This window comes from Saccostrea echinata, unplaced genomic scaffold, assembly GCF_033153115.1.
Source record: "Saccostrea echinata isolate AGI-Se365-2 ecotype Australia unplaced genomic scaffold, CSIRO_AGI_Sech_v1 ptg000029l, whole genome shotgun sequence".
Taxonomy (NCBI): Eukaryota; Metazoa; Mollusca; class Bivalvia; order Ostreida; family Ostreidae; genus Saccostrea; species Saccostrea echinata.
Window position 1 is genome coordinate 29,649,536 of NW_026889778.1, and position 15,651 is coordinate 29,665,186.

The 15,651-nt window shown below is 34.2% G+C and overlaps 1 protein-coding gene across 1 annotated transcript; it reads right to left on the minus strand.

Moving 5' to 3' along the window:
* Nucleotides 1–3,680: 3,680 nt before the first annotated feature.
* On the minus strand, nt 3,681–13,538 carry LOC133195201 (uncharacterized). The gene is made up of 26 exons (XM_061331059.1): nt 13,439–13,538; nt 12,869–13,239; nt 12,142–12,420; nt 11,846–12,061; nt 11,457–11,757; nt 11,171–11,361; nt 10,582–11,073; nt 10,192–10,451; nt 9,512–9,752; nt 9,106–9,376; nt 8,740–8,948; nt 8,348–8,622; nt 8,180–8,270; nt 7,805–7,960; nt 7,383–7,716; nt 7,022–7,259; nt 6,762–6,930; nt 6,442–6,664; nt 6,198–6,314; nt 5,885–6,066; nt 5,475–5,649; nt 5,238–5,276; nt 4,984–5,053; nt 4,740–4,789; nt 4,370–4,621; nt 3,681–4,279 (listed from the first exon to the last, which is right to left on the minus strand). Exons 1-26 carry the CDS (start codon nt 13,536–13,538, stop codon nt 4,206–4,208), a joined length of 5,376 nt encoding a protein of 1,791 aa, XP_061187043.1. The 3' UTR covers nt 3,681–4,205.
* Nucleotides 13,539–15,651: the final 2,113 nt, after the last annotated feature.

Consider the following 15,651-nt stretch of genomic DNA (forward strand, 5'->3'; position numbering starts at 1 on the left):
CATAATCAATATAAAATACCAGCTATTTATGTTAGTAAATCAATATCATCATAAATATAATATACCAGCTATTTATGTTAGTAAATCAGTATCATCATAAATATAAAATACCAGCTATTTATGTTAGTAAATCAGTATCATCATAAATATAAAATACCAGCTATTTATGTTAGTAAATCAGTATCATCATAAATATAAAATACCAGCTATTTATGTTAGTAAATCAATATCATCATAAATATAATATACCAGCTATTTATGTTATTAAATCAATATCATCATAAATATAATATACCAGCTATTTATCTTATGTTAGTAAATCAATATCATCATAAATGTAATATACCAGCTGTTTATCCTATGTTAGTAAATCAATATCATCATAAATATAATATACCAGCTATTTATCTTATGTTAGTAAATCAATATCATCATAAATATAATATACCAGCTGTTTATCTTATGTTAGTAAATCAATATCATCATAAATATAATATACCAGCTATTTATCTTATGTTAGTAAATCAATATCATCATAAATATACTATACCAGCCATTTATCTTGTGTTAGTAAATCAATATCATCATAAATATAATATACCAGCTATTTATCTTATGTTAGTAAATCAATATCATCATAAATATAATACACCAGCTATTTATCTTGTGTTAGTAAATCAATATCATCATAAATATAATATACCAGCTATTTATCTTATGTTAGTAAATCAATATCATCATAAATATAATACACCAGCTATTTATCTTGTGTTAGTAAATCAATATCATCATAAATATAATATACAAGCTATTTATCTTATGTTAGTAAATCAATATAATATACCAGCCATTTATCTTATGTTAGTAAATCAATATCATCATAAATATAATATACCAGCTATTTATCTTATGTTAGTAAATCAATATCATCATAAATATACTATACCAGCCATTTATCTTGTGTTAGTAAATCAATATCATCATAAATATAATATACCAGCTATTTATCTTATGTTAGTAAATGAATATCATCATAAATATAATATACCAGCTATTTATGTTAGTAAATCAATATCATCATAAATATAATATACCAGCTATTTATGTTAGTAAACCAATATCATCATAAATATACTATACCAGCCATTTATCTTGTGTTAGTAAATCAATATCATCATAAATATAATATACCAGCTATTTATGTTAGTAAATCAATATCATCATAAATATACTATACCAGCTATTTATGTTAGTAAATCAATATCATCATAAATATACTATACCAGCCATTTATCTTGTGTTAGTAAATCAATATCATCATAAATATAATATACCAGCTATTTATCTTATGTTAGTAAATCAATATCATCATAAATATAATAAACCAGCTATTTATCTTATGTTAGTAAATCAATATCAACATAAATATAATAAACCAGCTATTTATCTTATGTATTAAATCAGTATCATCATAAATAAAATAAACCAGCTTTTATCTTATGCTAGTAAATCAATATCATCATAAATATAATACTGTAAACCAACTATTATTCGCGTCATCTTTTATTCGCGATTCCTCAATTTGAAATCAATCCGCGACGATCAATTTTCGCGACAGAGGAAACATTCTTTACAAATAAATAAAAACATATTTGGTTCGCGGCGATTAATATTTGCGAGTTAAAGTAGATCGCGAAACTCGCGGATATTTCTCGCATACGAATAAAAGTTGGCTTACAGTATACCAGCTATTTATCTTATGTTAGTAAATCAATATCATCATAAATATAATATACCAGCTATTTATGTTAGTAAATCAATATCATCATAAATAAAATATACCAGCTATTTATGTTAGTAAACCAATATCATCATAAATATAATATACCAGCTATTTATCTTGTGTTAGTAAATCAATATCATCATAAATATAATATACCAGCTATTTATCTTATGTCATTATAAATATAATAAACCAGCTATTTATCTTATGTTAGTAAATCAATATCATCATAAATGTAATATACCAGCTGTTTATCTTATGTTGGTAAATCGCACTCAAAGTGAAGGATAACAGAGATGTTTAACATAAATTATCACCTTGACAAGCATTTGTCCAGAGAGTCACTCAAAAAGGTGAACAAATTTTGGCAAATAACGAAAATCAGCTGATAATCGCGCCCGACCGGAAGGAAAGAAACACGTATAGAGATGATTAAAAAGTACGCCTTCGTTAAAATCAATCCAAGCATGACGACAAAGCAAAAAAAAAATGATACAATTTGGCAGGAAACAATTCAAAATACTTGTAATATAAAGGAAACAATATACATGTAGAGGGAACATTGCATCGCATTACGTATTCAAATAATAGACACTTAAAAGTGTATAACACAGAGGAACTCAAAAGGCGTATGTTCCTACACCTCTATTCGTTTTGCTTTCCTCAAAACTCTTTTTGTTCGTTTTACTCTTCAACTGCATGTCTATAACCTCTGTTGCATTACCATCGTTTTCATATTTTTATTGTCAATATAGTCATTAGTGTGACATGAATTCTCTACAGTCAGTTGTGCACTATGATCTGAATTATCAACAGTCAGCTCAAAACTGTGACATGAATTCTCTAGTCAGCTGTATTCTGTGACATGAATTCTCTAGTCATCTGTATTCTGTGACATGAATTCTCTAGTCAACTGTATTCTGTGACATGAATTCTCTAGTCAGCTGTATTCCGTGACATGAATTCTCTAGTCAACTGTATTATATAACATGAATTCTCTAGTCAGCTGTATTCTGTGACATGAATTCTCTAGTCATCTGTATTCTGTAATCTGTATTCTGTGACATGAATTCTCTAGTTAGCTGTATTCTGTGACATGAATTCTCTATTCATCTGTATTCTTAACATGAATTCTATAGTCAGCTTTATCTTGTGACATGAATTCTATAGTCAGCTGTATTCTGTGACATGAATTCTCTAGTCAACTGTATTCTGTGACATGAATTCTCTAGTCAGTTGATTTTCTGTAACATAGATTCTTTAGTCAGTTGAATTCGCAACAATCAGTTGTATTCTGTGACATAGATTCTCTACAGTCAGCTGAATTCTGTGACATGAAATCGCTAGTCAGCTGTATTCTGTAACATGAATTCTCTAGTCAGCTTTATCTTGTGACATGAATTCTCTAGTCAGCTGTATTCTGTGACATGGATTCTCTAGTCAGCTGTACTCTTATGAATTCTTTACAGTTCAGCTTACCTTCTTGACATGAATTCTCTACATTCAGCTTTGCTCTGTGGCAAGCCGAATTTTTATTTACAAGTATTGCTACAGAAACACATCTACATACAATGTAATTTAGATGTAAGATTCATTCAATCCGAGTTTTTTTTTTATCTCTACCTTTTATATCTAATCAAATCGAATGTAAACTGTACTTGTCGGCCAGGGATTTTTTTCCTTGGCTTTTCCTCGGAATGTGTTTTCAGGTAGGCTAAAGCAATTCTGATTAGCAATCAAGTTCGACACTATATGTTTAGAGCGCGCGCTATGATCCATGTAAACTCTCTTTGTTGTTACACCACAATTGACATAAAAAAGTTTTAAAACATTTCATGTTTTATTCTATTGATATAAAAGATAAAATATATAATATCAAATGATAAAAGCGGGCATTTCTTAGCCCTTGTTAGAAAAATAGTATCCTAAAGATTTTCAAGAGAGAGTCTTTGTGGACGGCATCAGTTAAAAGAATCTAATGGAAATTATACTTGACTTAAGGGTCAAGTTTACAGTCATAAAGGTTCACGCATTCACTTTCAGGGATTACACATGGAAATATGGGTACAAATATTGATTTAAGCAATATCTCTGAGCAGATAATCTACAGCTCAATTATCTTCGGGCAATCTCAGATATTTTGTGATGATTCAACACTAAGCAATGTTAAACCAATGCCTGATCACAATGTAAGCTTTTGTTCATCTGTTTCTTCACAAACAAGGGGATCAGTGTACATGTACATGGATTTTGATATCATTGTTCGAATAAATAGATTTTTTTCTGAATTTAAAAACTTCACCATTTTTAAAAGGAAAATGCGATAACAATATTAAAAATTAAAACAAAAACACAACGTGGATATACATTTAACAAATATTAAGTCAATAAACTTTTAAAGAATATCATAGTTCTCTCAGCATTAACAGCAGATGTCCCACTCCACAACTTTACTCCATACCCCAGCAGAATTCTTCCACAACCCCTCAAAGGTCACTGAAAGAGAATACGGTCAGAAACTTGAAAATTATGTTTCGGATTGTCTATAGCAATTTCGAAAAAAAAAAAAACATTTCTCATACAGACCTCCCCAGCTTCCAAACTGATAGCTCGTATGGGGTTCGGCCACAGCAAGGTTGGTCACCTGCATTGGGACATTTTTGGACGGAGTAAACGTAATTTCCGATCTAGTATCTATGTAATAGTCACGTGGTACATTATCCCACGTGATCCCACCATCCTTACTCATTAGGGTGGACCTTTGATCGTTACCATAAGCAAAGAAGAGATTTCCAGAGGACTCGTGTCCTAGAAGACTTGCAACACGTCTATCCATTGCTAAAAAGAAACGTTTAAAATATTGGTGAAGTATCACTAATGAAAATTGAATACTACGACAAAGGTATAAAGCATGTAATGGTAAATAAATATATAGTTGTTATGTAAAAATATATACCCGCCCATGTATTTCCATCCATGGAGTAATGACAATGTTGTTTCAGGTCCCTTCAAGAACAGAAAGTATTATACATGTATGTGAGTAATATCTAGCTTGCGATTCATTACAAACATGTGACTGCACTCTAACAAGACAAAAAAAAGTCATCAATGATTTAAGATGAATATTCTAATCATTTCATATTCACCCATAAATTATTCTTTAAAAAGGGATAAAAGTGAAATATTTGCTTGATATTCACCTGTCGTTTGGATTAATATCGCACATTAAAACTTTGTCACTCAGAGCATGGAAACTCCGGAAGTAGAAATCTGGGAATGGAAAACAGAATTACCTTAGAAGATAACATGCAAAACACGTTTCAAAAGAAAATTTACTTAAATTATACGCTATTTGAAACAACAATGGAGCCAAGGACTATAGAAATTCTATTCAAATAACGACATGGGCTTTTGAAGTATTGTACAAAAAAGATTCAAAATGCTTGATACAGACCATTTGGAGATATATTATTTGGTGCATCATTGCATATGTCTGAAAAATTAAAAATAAATAAATAAATATGGTTAAACAAACGCAAGAAATTGAGAGATCTGAATAATTTTGATAAATTACTGAGAAATCACATTTGACAGTTATAAGAAAAGAATGAGTAATAAACAATGAGAATAAATAAAATTGTCGCAAAAATATAGCTGTATATAAATCGTCTGCAGATGTGTGATTACTTACTAGTGGTGGTAAATTCGCCACTGAGATAACAGCCAAAGAACTCAAACTTGAGTCCTATATCTGGGGGTAATCCATTCACGGTGTCGTCCTTATCAATATAGACCCTCATGTAGCGGGCCTGGGTTTGTCTTTGTGGGTATACAGTAGTCTCTGTGAATGGCACCGTCACTGTCACCTTGATGATTATGGTAAAGAAGATTAATAGGTTAACAGTGTGCACAATACAGGTCGCCCTTTCGATTAATTACGTTAAGATTTATACATTATGATGTGATATATGGGTTATTTTATTTACAAGTTCCTATATCAATTAAACCTTTTTTTGTTTTTGTGTTTAGTTTTTTGGATTTGTGATCAGTGTCATAGAGAGAAAATAAAATTTTTATACAGATTCCCTCTGAATGTCATACCGTTTCGGCCGTTTGCCAGGAGTAGCCGTCATTACTGTATCTGAGGGACAGCTGGGTGGGATGGTGAGTGTATCCAGAGCCTTTCTGAATTATAATTTTGTTCACCAAAGTCTTGTTTCCAAAGAAAACTTGGAAGTATCGATATTTTGAAAATGTAGGACCTCTTGAGAAGGGTCTCCATGCTAGAAAATTTGTATAAAACACAGATATTTATTTAGTGCCCAACTAAATGAATCTTTAGAATGAGAATGCTTTAAAAAGAATAGAACATGTGGAGTGTAATAGCTATACTCCACAGATCAAATTAACAAACCGGAGTTTCCATTGTATCGGCCGTGGGACGGAGGGCGAGCGGGATCATTTTCAATGGAGCCATCTAACTGGCAGTCATCTATGTGTCCACTCGCCATACCCAATGGTTCATCACAAACTGCAAGTGGATAAAATAAGTTTAAGCGCATTGTACTTATTTCTATCTGCGCATGCTTCGTTTCATAACTATAATTATCATATCACTGCATTTTTATGGAAACAATTTATAAGTAAACGGAAGTTACCTCCAGCCTTGGTGACAGTTACACTGAAGTTTAAGTATTGAAGTGGTGTATCGAAATATTTGTCACTGGGGTATACGCTAGCCGGGTTGTAAATCATGTAAGCGTTTGCTTCATATGCAATCAACGTATTTTCTGTCAATATATCAAGAGGAACGGTGATCGTCTGGTTGGGCTCCAGTGTCAACTGTACATTGACAACTTCACACATTGCCAAATCGTCGAACTATGTGATAAAAAAGAGAATTGATATAACATGGATAAAGACCTTTTATATACATTAGATTACAAAATTATGTGGATAAGTGGATTTTCCACATTACCTGTAGTTCTACTGTTCCGCCTGTCACTAGAGGACCGCTATGGGTAACATTACTTTGAATCTGCTTATATCCCAGATACGGTGGCAGATAAAAGAACACTGTGGCATTTACAGCTGTTGCGGACGTCAAATTAGTGTGTTTTAAAATAGTATCAATGACTATCGAGGATCTACAATAAGTATCATTCATGATTTTATTATAACCAACAATACCTTGATGTGATATGTTACACACTGATTGAGACGATGATCTTTACTTACGATGTAGATAAGGCTGAGTTGAAGGTAGCAGTTATTTCCAGATTGGGCCTCTCGTTTCCTGTTCTCGCTAAGGTTACATTTTTCTCATATATAACAATATAATCTGCTACTTTTGCACCCAAACTTAAGGGAAATTCAGAACCAGCTGTGTCCGGGACATTATCGTTCACGCGGATATCTACTTCAATCTGTATGACGTCATCTGTCTCTGTATGCGTGCCTACTCTTTGTGATATTCCTGAAAGTGAACACAATTTTAACCTCTATTTAAATCATAAACGGTACGCTCTATCATACATGCAAATGAGTTATTTTTCAAGCATCAAGTTCTATTCTTGGAATGACTGATTAACTAATATACCTGAATTAGTAACGGTGCCCATATCCAACTCTCCATGATTTTGCTGACATGTATTTGTGGTACTATTGTATTTCCGCTCGTACTTCAGCGATAAGGCATCATCTTCATAGACACACTGGATATTGCTACCACTAGAAGAAATCCTGATATCCTCTATGGATCCCAGAGTCACCGTAGAGTGGACTGGAAGCTCTATATCAAAGAGGACTTTGGACATAGTATCTGGTGGCACATACAAGCTGATGGGCAGGGTGGTGACGACGCCCACATTAAGTGGCAGGGGGTCACTGCTAGAGTTAATGTATAACAGCGACGTATTCACAATATTCGTCGTCTACAAAAATGAATACTAATATTTAAAAACAAGTTGACATAAACGATAAAAAAAAAATCAAAATTTAAGGACTCAAACGCTTTCTTACAGTGTTTGTGACGGTGGGCGTGCCCGATACAATTAAATCAATTTGACCCACGTAAATTTCAACATCATTGGTGTTGACAGCCACATGAAATGGAATAGTACTCCCAGCAGACAATGTGGATGTAGGTAGTAGCCTTGCCACGGCCTCCAAACGAAGCTAGAAGAGAAAAAGGCAGGAGTATCTAAACAAAATGGCAGACATGAGGAGAGGATGTATGGAGTCTTTTTTATATGTCAATTATCTGTGTTAAACCTTGAATTATACGTATAATTCAAAGTTTAAATTTAATGAATTAAGTGAAAATTATGCAAAAATGGTAACTAATACACGAATCCGGACTTTGACCTTAAGCATTATACATGTATTTATTCTAACCTTGTTAGCCTCGTTATCCCCACTTTTAACCCCAGAGGAACATACGAAGCCGAGCTGTAAAGTCACAGTGTCCTTGACTAAAGATCCCGCCCTAAACACAAGCAATACAACGTAGAAATCTTTCAAAATCTTCAAAGCAAGTTTTTGTTTTGTAATAAGCTTGATTACCTTTTTGTATAGACAGGATTCACAGTTGTCTTATCGAGACAAGGGAAGTTTTCACCGACAACGGTTAGTCCGGAACCACACAACTCCATCATATTCTGATTTGCACCAGCAATGGAAGTCATAAACTTGACAGTCACGTCTTGAATCTCTCCTTCTGGGAATACCATATCCAGGAGGAACCGCTTAGACTCCCCTTTCATAATGTTTAAATCTGTGTTGTTGCTACCGATGTTCTCTGTGTAAAATGTGTTAGTCGTCCTGTTGTTAACCGAAGTCTGGAAAATAGCAATGGAAAAAAATCTCCATTTCTTTTCACTGAAAAGGGAACTTAAGTGTACTTAATGATGCATCACATCGTCACAGTGTCAATAATATGTAATGGCTAGACTTACAAAATTGACCAGTGTCTTGTCATGGGAGGCAATGATGGTCTGAGAAGGGAAGCTTTGCTTACGCCCATCACTCCCATATTCCACTTCAACATCAAATGTATAGCTTCCACCATTTGTCACCGTGGCCGTATCGTCTGCCAGCTGAATTAATAACTCAACCAATATGGTGTTACTGTCGTAGAAATCGTTCATCACCAGGGCATCAGACCCTTAAAGAGAAGACTGCTGCTTTAGACTCTCAGGTTATATATTCCAGCGAAAAGAAAAGATACATAAAGTGCTTGTCGAAACTTAAATTATTTCTACTCTACAGTGTATTGTTGTTTTATCTTAAAATGTTTAATCCAAAAACATATCCATGTTTACCTGTGTTTGTGACAATGCCGATGTCGATGAAGCCAGAAGTTCCACTAAAGGAGGAGGTGACGTTTTTATCCACACAAGGAAAGTTATCCCCAATGTCTTTTATTCGCATGCCACATATACTTAATACAGTGTTCCCCAGGGTAACAGAGACCTTGACTTTGGCACTCTCTTCTGGTGCTACTTTAATCAAGGCCGTGTAGACAGATGGGTAGCCAATAGGAATACTGGATAATGTTGTATTTCGGATTAAGTTAATGTATGGGTTAGTTGCCTGCGAAAAAATGTATATGAAATTGCAGATTATCTTTCAAAAATTAACCCGTTAAATTTCAACAGTCTACCATATAATTTTATACAATGCCTATTTATGTTAATAATCATTTAAACAATCCTTTTTAATCAGTACCGGGATAATTGTTCCACTTCTTTGAGCATAAAGAGCCAATTGTCCGACCCATATTTTGGTGTCTGAGTACTGATTCCCTGCACTTATCCATTCTTTGACTCCAGTTATCAACTCCGGATTGTCTTCAACTTTAACGTCCAAAATTATGGTAATAATATCATCAGTGACGTTATCTACCCGCTCATAGTTACAGACTGTACTTAGATACATTAGAGCTTGGTCGTTGACTGTCTCGTTGTATCTGAATATACAATCATTCATTCTTAAATTTGTGAGTACTTGTATGGTATGGAATTCCATTAAATACGACTTCTTAGCAAGAAGAGGAATTCGGTTCTTGCATGTGTCTGGGACATTCTTTATTCTTTGATATGGACTAAGTAAACAGTACTTTTATGCATTGAAAATCAATCATGAAACAGCCACATCAAGGAACTAGAGAGACTAAATTCAGGTCCAAAGACCACCGTCATAGTTACTATGAGAACAATCTATATGCCAAACGAACAAGGAAACACCAAGGTTGAGGTTTGATACCATGAAACTAAATGAAATATGGAATCGCTACTCTACCAAATAATCATCCCGTAAGAATTCATGATTACCCATTTCTTACAACTTAAAGTTTTATTTTGATTAATCAAGTATACCGCGTATCATTTTGAAGTATGAATACTAACTGTGATTGGTATGTAACTTGTGTGTTGATCCAATCTGGTGACACACATGGAAGATTCCTACCAGCAGACAACATCCGGGCTCTGCAGATTGATAGTTTGGTGGACGTGTTTCCCAGAGGCATGATAAATTCCATGTTCATCATAGGGTAGGACACGCTCCTGTTCGTGGTTATCTCTAGCTGTGCTCGGGTTGCTGTCCCCACTTCCACGTACTCTGTGCCGAACAGGTACTTCATGTCAAATGAAGGGGATGTCGTATTCTGTTGATTTTACCAGGTATTTATATTTATGCATAGGTTAGTTTTTAAGCTAAAATTTTATCATGAAAATTTCATTCTTTTACAAAGTGTGAATATATTTATGTAAGATGGAGTTGGGAACAAGACTTACCGATACGCTGGTAACCAGGACTGACGTGCCCGATATAAGGATGGATGTTGATTGAACAACGGTTGACGAACCTGCGTAAGTTAATGTAGCTTCCACATTGTGAGACGACATGTCAGTAGCAGCTGAATGATTTAAAGGTGCAACAACGATCTCAAACGCAATAGTACTAGCATCTGCTGTAGCGTTGATATTAAGGTTCGTTATTCCTCCCAAGTTCAGGGTACCTGTGTCAGGTTCAGAAGCACCACTATCCCGTGAAGAGTACACAGTTTTCTTGTCCTCTTTGTGGACACAGGGCATGTTTTCTCCAATAGTTTTGATTTCTACTGTGCATACTTTAAACACGGCAGTTGTAGAAAATGGTGCTTTAATTTCGAGAGTGTAAGATGTTGTGGTGGACTGTGGAATTTGCACCTCCAGCAACAGAGTAATCGCGTCTCCCATCGCAACAGTTTGTCCGCTAGGAGGATTGAACTCCAATATTGGACTTGCCTATTGGAATAAAAGCACACGTCCTAGTATTAATAAATGCAATGCAAAAATTATTTATCAACATTTTTATCAAATGATGCAAAACATGAGCGCTAACCATGGCTGACGCATCCACCTCTGCACTTCCTGTAACCTGCATCTGACCGGCCCAAATCTGAGCACTCCCAATCTCAAAAGCTGCCCCAACCATGTTATTCGTGCCAACAAAGCTAGGGTCATTGTACATATGAGCCACAAATTCTACTGATACAAGATTATTTTCCATAATGTTTGCTGCATCTCTAGACCCTGCAAGAAAACAAAATGTGATAGCGGGGATTGAAATGAAATAAAAACAAACAAAAAAACCTTTGATGGGTCTTAGTCCATTTACAAAGTCTTGCCTTTGTTTATCATTGTTCCTAGAGTCAAGTGACCCATGGAATTTCCAATGCCTGTTTGATCTGGATAGTATTGCGCTGAAACAGCCCTTTCATCAAAGCCACATTTGAAGTTGTCTGAAATGTATTTTAATTTGGCGCTGCATATTGACATGACTGAGGAGGTGTTGATGGGAGCGAAGGCATCGAAGCTAAGTGTAGTAGAGGGGTTGGGAAGAAGCAGGTCTACTTGAAAAACGCCGGCTGATCCTACGGATAGGGAGCTAGGACCGGTAAAATTGACGATGGGATTTTCAGTGACCACCTAGAAAAATGTTGGAAATTGTGGGAAGTTAATTTTTTAATGATTTTAGGGAAAAAGGCATTTACCAAACTGAATAAAAAAAGCTTACTGTATCGTTCGGAAAAGCCACAAAGGAGGCTTGTCCAACCCAAACCTCGTTTTCGTTATTGTACTCAGCGCCTGCGCTAACCCAATAAACTTCACCGGCATTAGTGGAAGGATTTTCCAAGAGGATGGCCTCGTATTCAATGTATATGCTACATTCGTCAGCAGTAGTGCAACCTGAGTTTTGGACCACTCCAAAATTTATAATGGCTCTGTCGTACTAGACAAGACAAGAAACAATTCATTATTTTGAATGATGAATACGTTTGAATCAAAGCAAACATTGCTACAAGGATATACCATCACAGATCCCGTTTCTCGGGCGTCCATGGTTGGAATCTTGCTTCCATTGAAAGTAAGACTGCTCCCAACGTTTGTGACGTTAACGTCACACAGAATCATGACCGTGGTCTCGTTGTCCGGAGTGAAGAGTTCCACTAACATGTCAGTGTCCTCGATAGGGAAGGTAATTATCAGCTGAAACCTCACACGGCTTCCGACCTTCATCTCAGTGGTCTCATTGTAAGGATATTTCTTAGTTAAATCAAATGTCACATTTCCTACTACGCTTGAGGTGGCCTACAAAGAGTAGAGATAATTTACAGTACTGAATGACCGTTGTTTTTACAGCTACTTTATACTTCAGTTCTTCTTAATCATCACGATTACAGCTAAAGGCTTTTGTATTTAGATCTTTACTACCCCCACGGTACTGTCAATTTTGACTTCAATAGAGCAGTTAATGAATTTTTGGTGATAGAATCCATTATTGTATTATTATACATTTATTATATGTATTTTGCTGAACTTAGACATTCAGGCTATATTAGTTAAAATGTCAAAGGGGAGAAATCCCTACATAATTATACTCTCTCCTTATATCATGATCCTTTAATAGTTAAACGTATGCCTAATACTTGATAATTCAGATATATGTTATGACGGTAGGTACAGTTTTTGTTAAGATATGAATATAAAAAGATATTTAATTAAAGAATTGATTTAAAGAAGTTGGGTTTTTTTTTACCCTTTTTTCAATGTGATGGTGGCTTTCCATCCCACTTTGAAATCCAGGAAAAACTACAATCACTGAAGCTATGGATTCTGGCTGTTTGATATTGTTGCTGATTAATTGATTTGTGACTTTGACAGTGATTACATATCGATTTTTCTTTGGGACAGCTCCTTGACTGATCGATAGGGCACCAGTTAGGGGATCAATAGTAAACAAGCCATCTTCATTTCCAGTTAAAACTGAAAATGAGACCTCTGCACAAGCACATTTGTCTGCGTGTTGACATACAACCATTTCCTGGTCAGGAACAAAGAATACACTATTCAGGTCTGACACTGAAGCGTAATACTCATCTTGACTGAATTTAGGTGTGTATCGATTTCCTAAAATAAAATAATGTATATCAGGTCAGCATTTTCCCAATTTTATCAACTGCAACATAAAAACTTAAAGACATTTATTTATTATTTGATTACAAAGAATCATAATTGATGTGAGAGAGAATTTCATTTGACCCTGTATAGTTAGGAAGTTTTGATTTAGTTACCTTCGTGAACAAAAGACTATATCGTCTCTACTTACGTGGAGCATCGCAAGATTCGCCAGTCCAGCAAGGTTTGCAAACACACTTGCCATTCGCTGTTCTATCCCCATGTACACATGGTCTGAAACAGATCGCCATGGGTGATTACAGGAATAAAACGAATTCTTAAAGCAAGGAGGAATAGAATTTAAGTACTCAAAGAAGGCTCTAAAATACTAATGAAAATTTCTTTGCACTGAAAATTATCATATATAGGTAAACATTTGTTCATTTTCAACATAGGATGCCTACTATATTTCCCCAGGAAAAATATTCAAAGACATTGATATACAAGTGAACAGAAATCACTATACTTTCATTGAGCAAATAATGTATTCAGTTTCTTTATCTTCGGCCAATATAATGTCAAGAAATTCGATACTTTAATTATAAGCTATACAAATTGTCTCTCTGTGTATTCTCCCTTACATCTAAGGACAGATCACCATAACTGCAAAAAACTCCATGGAATTAGAATTTCGAGCGAGCAATGTTAAGACTCATCTTAAAGGACTTATCGCATGATTTTTCAAAAATCTTAATTTTATGAAAAATATTATCTACAACCTTGTTTATTAAAATTCTGAATACAATAAACGTTGTTGAAAGCATATTTTAAGAGATATTGAGAGTTGAAATTCAAATACGGCAATATGCATATTTCAGTCGGATTTCGGGGAAATACTGCTCTGACGTCATAGGCGACAATTCAGTGATAGAGAGATGAGAAGTTGCACATTATTTACGAAGTTATCAACGACAAATGCAGCTTAATTATGAAAAATGCTGAAAAAATTAATTCCTTACGTGATTTTCAATTACTTTAGAAACATTAACTAGTTCTAAGGTATAGGAATTTTGAGATATTTTCGTTTTTTATTTAGAATCTGTAGGTCTGATTACGGCAATGTTTCGTGATCGGAAAATTATTTTTCAAGACCGCCATCCTTTACAAAACATATGAAAGCATACTTGCATAAATTAATATTATGTTAAAAACGAAGAATAACAAAGCTATGTAATATTAAATTTGTGAATCAAATAAGTTAATACATGTGATAGAATGACAAATCAAATTGTATTGTGATGGCGAGTTTCTTCGTCTTCGCCGCGTCTCCCTCGCTATCGTCGCTGCTATTTTTACAATGTTAACGGATTTTTCAGATTATTTCTTGCTGACAATTCTAAAATATAAGGTTGGATATTAAATTTCATATCGATAAAATCAGTGATTTGGTCGTCCATAACGCAGAAAATTCAGGTTGTATCGCGTATATTTTAGTAAGATTTACGTGAAGAGCTGATCAGCCATTGTCGCCTTTGACGTCACAGGGTCACGTGATCGCTATCTAATTAACTTAGATTTTTAATTCAGGGGTTTTCATTTGAGTCAATAATTGGTTAATTACCGCGTTTTATCCGCAGTAAAAACACAAAATTTATAAAATGTGGTCATAAGGAACGTTTTACGCTTTTAATTTCAAATAATTTAGAAACATGCGATAAGTCCTTGATGAATGAGAACTGACCAATGAACTTCAAGAACTATACCACGTGACCGATAAATGCTAGATTGTCTGTATATTTTGTCCCTTGAAATAATGTTTATCTTTTAGACAGACATTGCATTATATTTTCTCTAAAATACAGTAATTAATAATGCGTAATTAATAAACTTTAGATTCCTGTATAGTATAAGTACTAGACCCGATATGTTTTGGGTTTTTTTTTTTCTCAAGTGAAAAGGGAAGCTGTAAAAGTATTCATCTTTTTACCACGCCACTGATTTCCCCAAAAACTATGATCTTTAAATGTCTTCCTATATAAAAGTAAAATAATCTTTATAGCAATATCTCCATGTAGGTTTACTTCTCTTGTCCTCTAAAAAATCAGAATTTTTTTTATCTGTACATCTACGAAAAGAGAAAAAAGATGAATTATTGTAGGAGGGAAAATACTTTTTCACAGAGTTTACTCCTAAGGCAAAAAAAAAAAATTGACTACAAACCTTGGAGTTACACTAACTGTGTTTTTATTTTATGAAGATAAATTTTTATTACAGAAACAAGTACCTTTGGTTTTAATATATCAAAGCATGCCATGGTTAGAGCATGGTGAGGTACATTGTAAAACAGCCAATACAATGTTCCACTCAAAAGGAATATTTTGGCAGAATGTTTGTTGATATATCTATGGATTTATATTAATCTCA

Excerpts from the sequence above, each read along its gene's own strand:
- LOC133195201 (XM_061331059.1), bottom strand. The coding sequence starts at position 13,538 with ATGGCGATCTGTTTCAGACCATGTGTACATGGGGATAGAACAGCGAAT. Across the intron at positions 9,753-10,191 it reads CAAGTTACATACCAATCACA|ATACAACGAGACAGTCAACG; the intron begins GTTAGTATTCAT and ends TTGTATATTCAG. Across the intron at positions 5,650-5,884 it reads CCTGGCAAACGGCCGAAACG|GTGACAGTGACGGTGCCATT; the intron begins GTATGACATTCA and ends ATAATCATCAAG.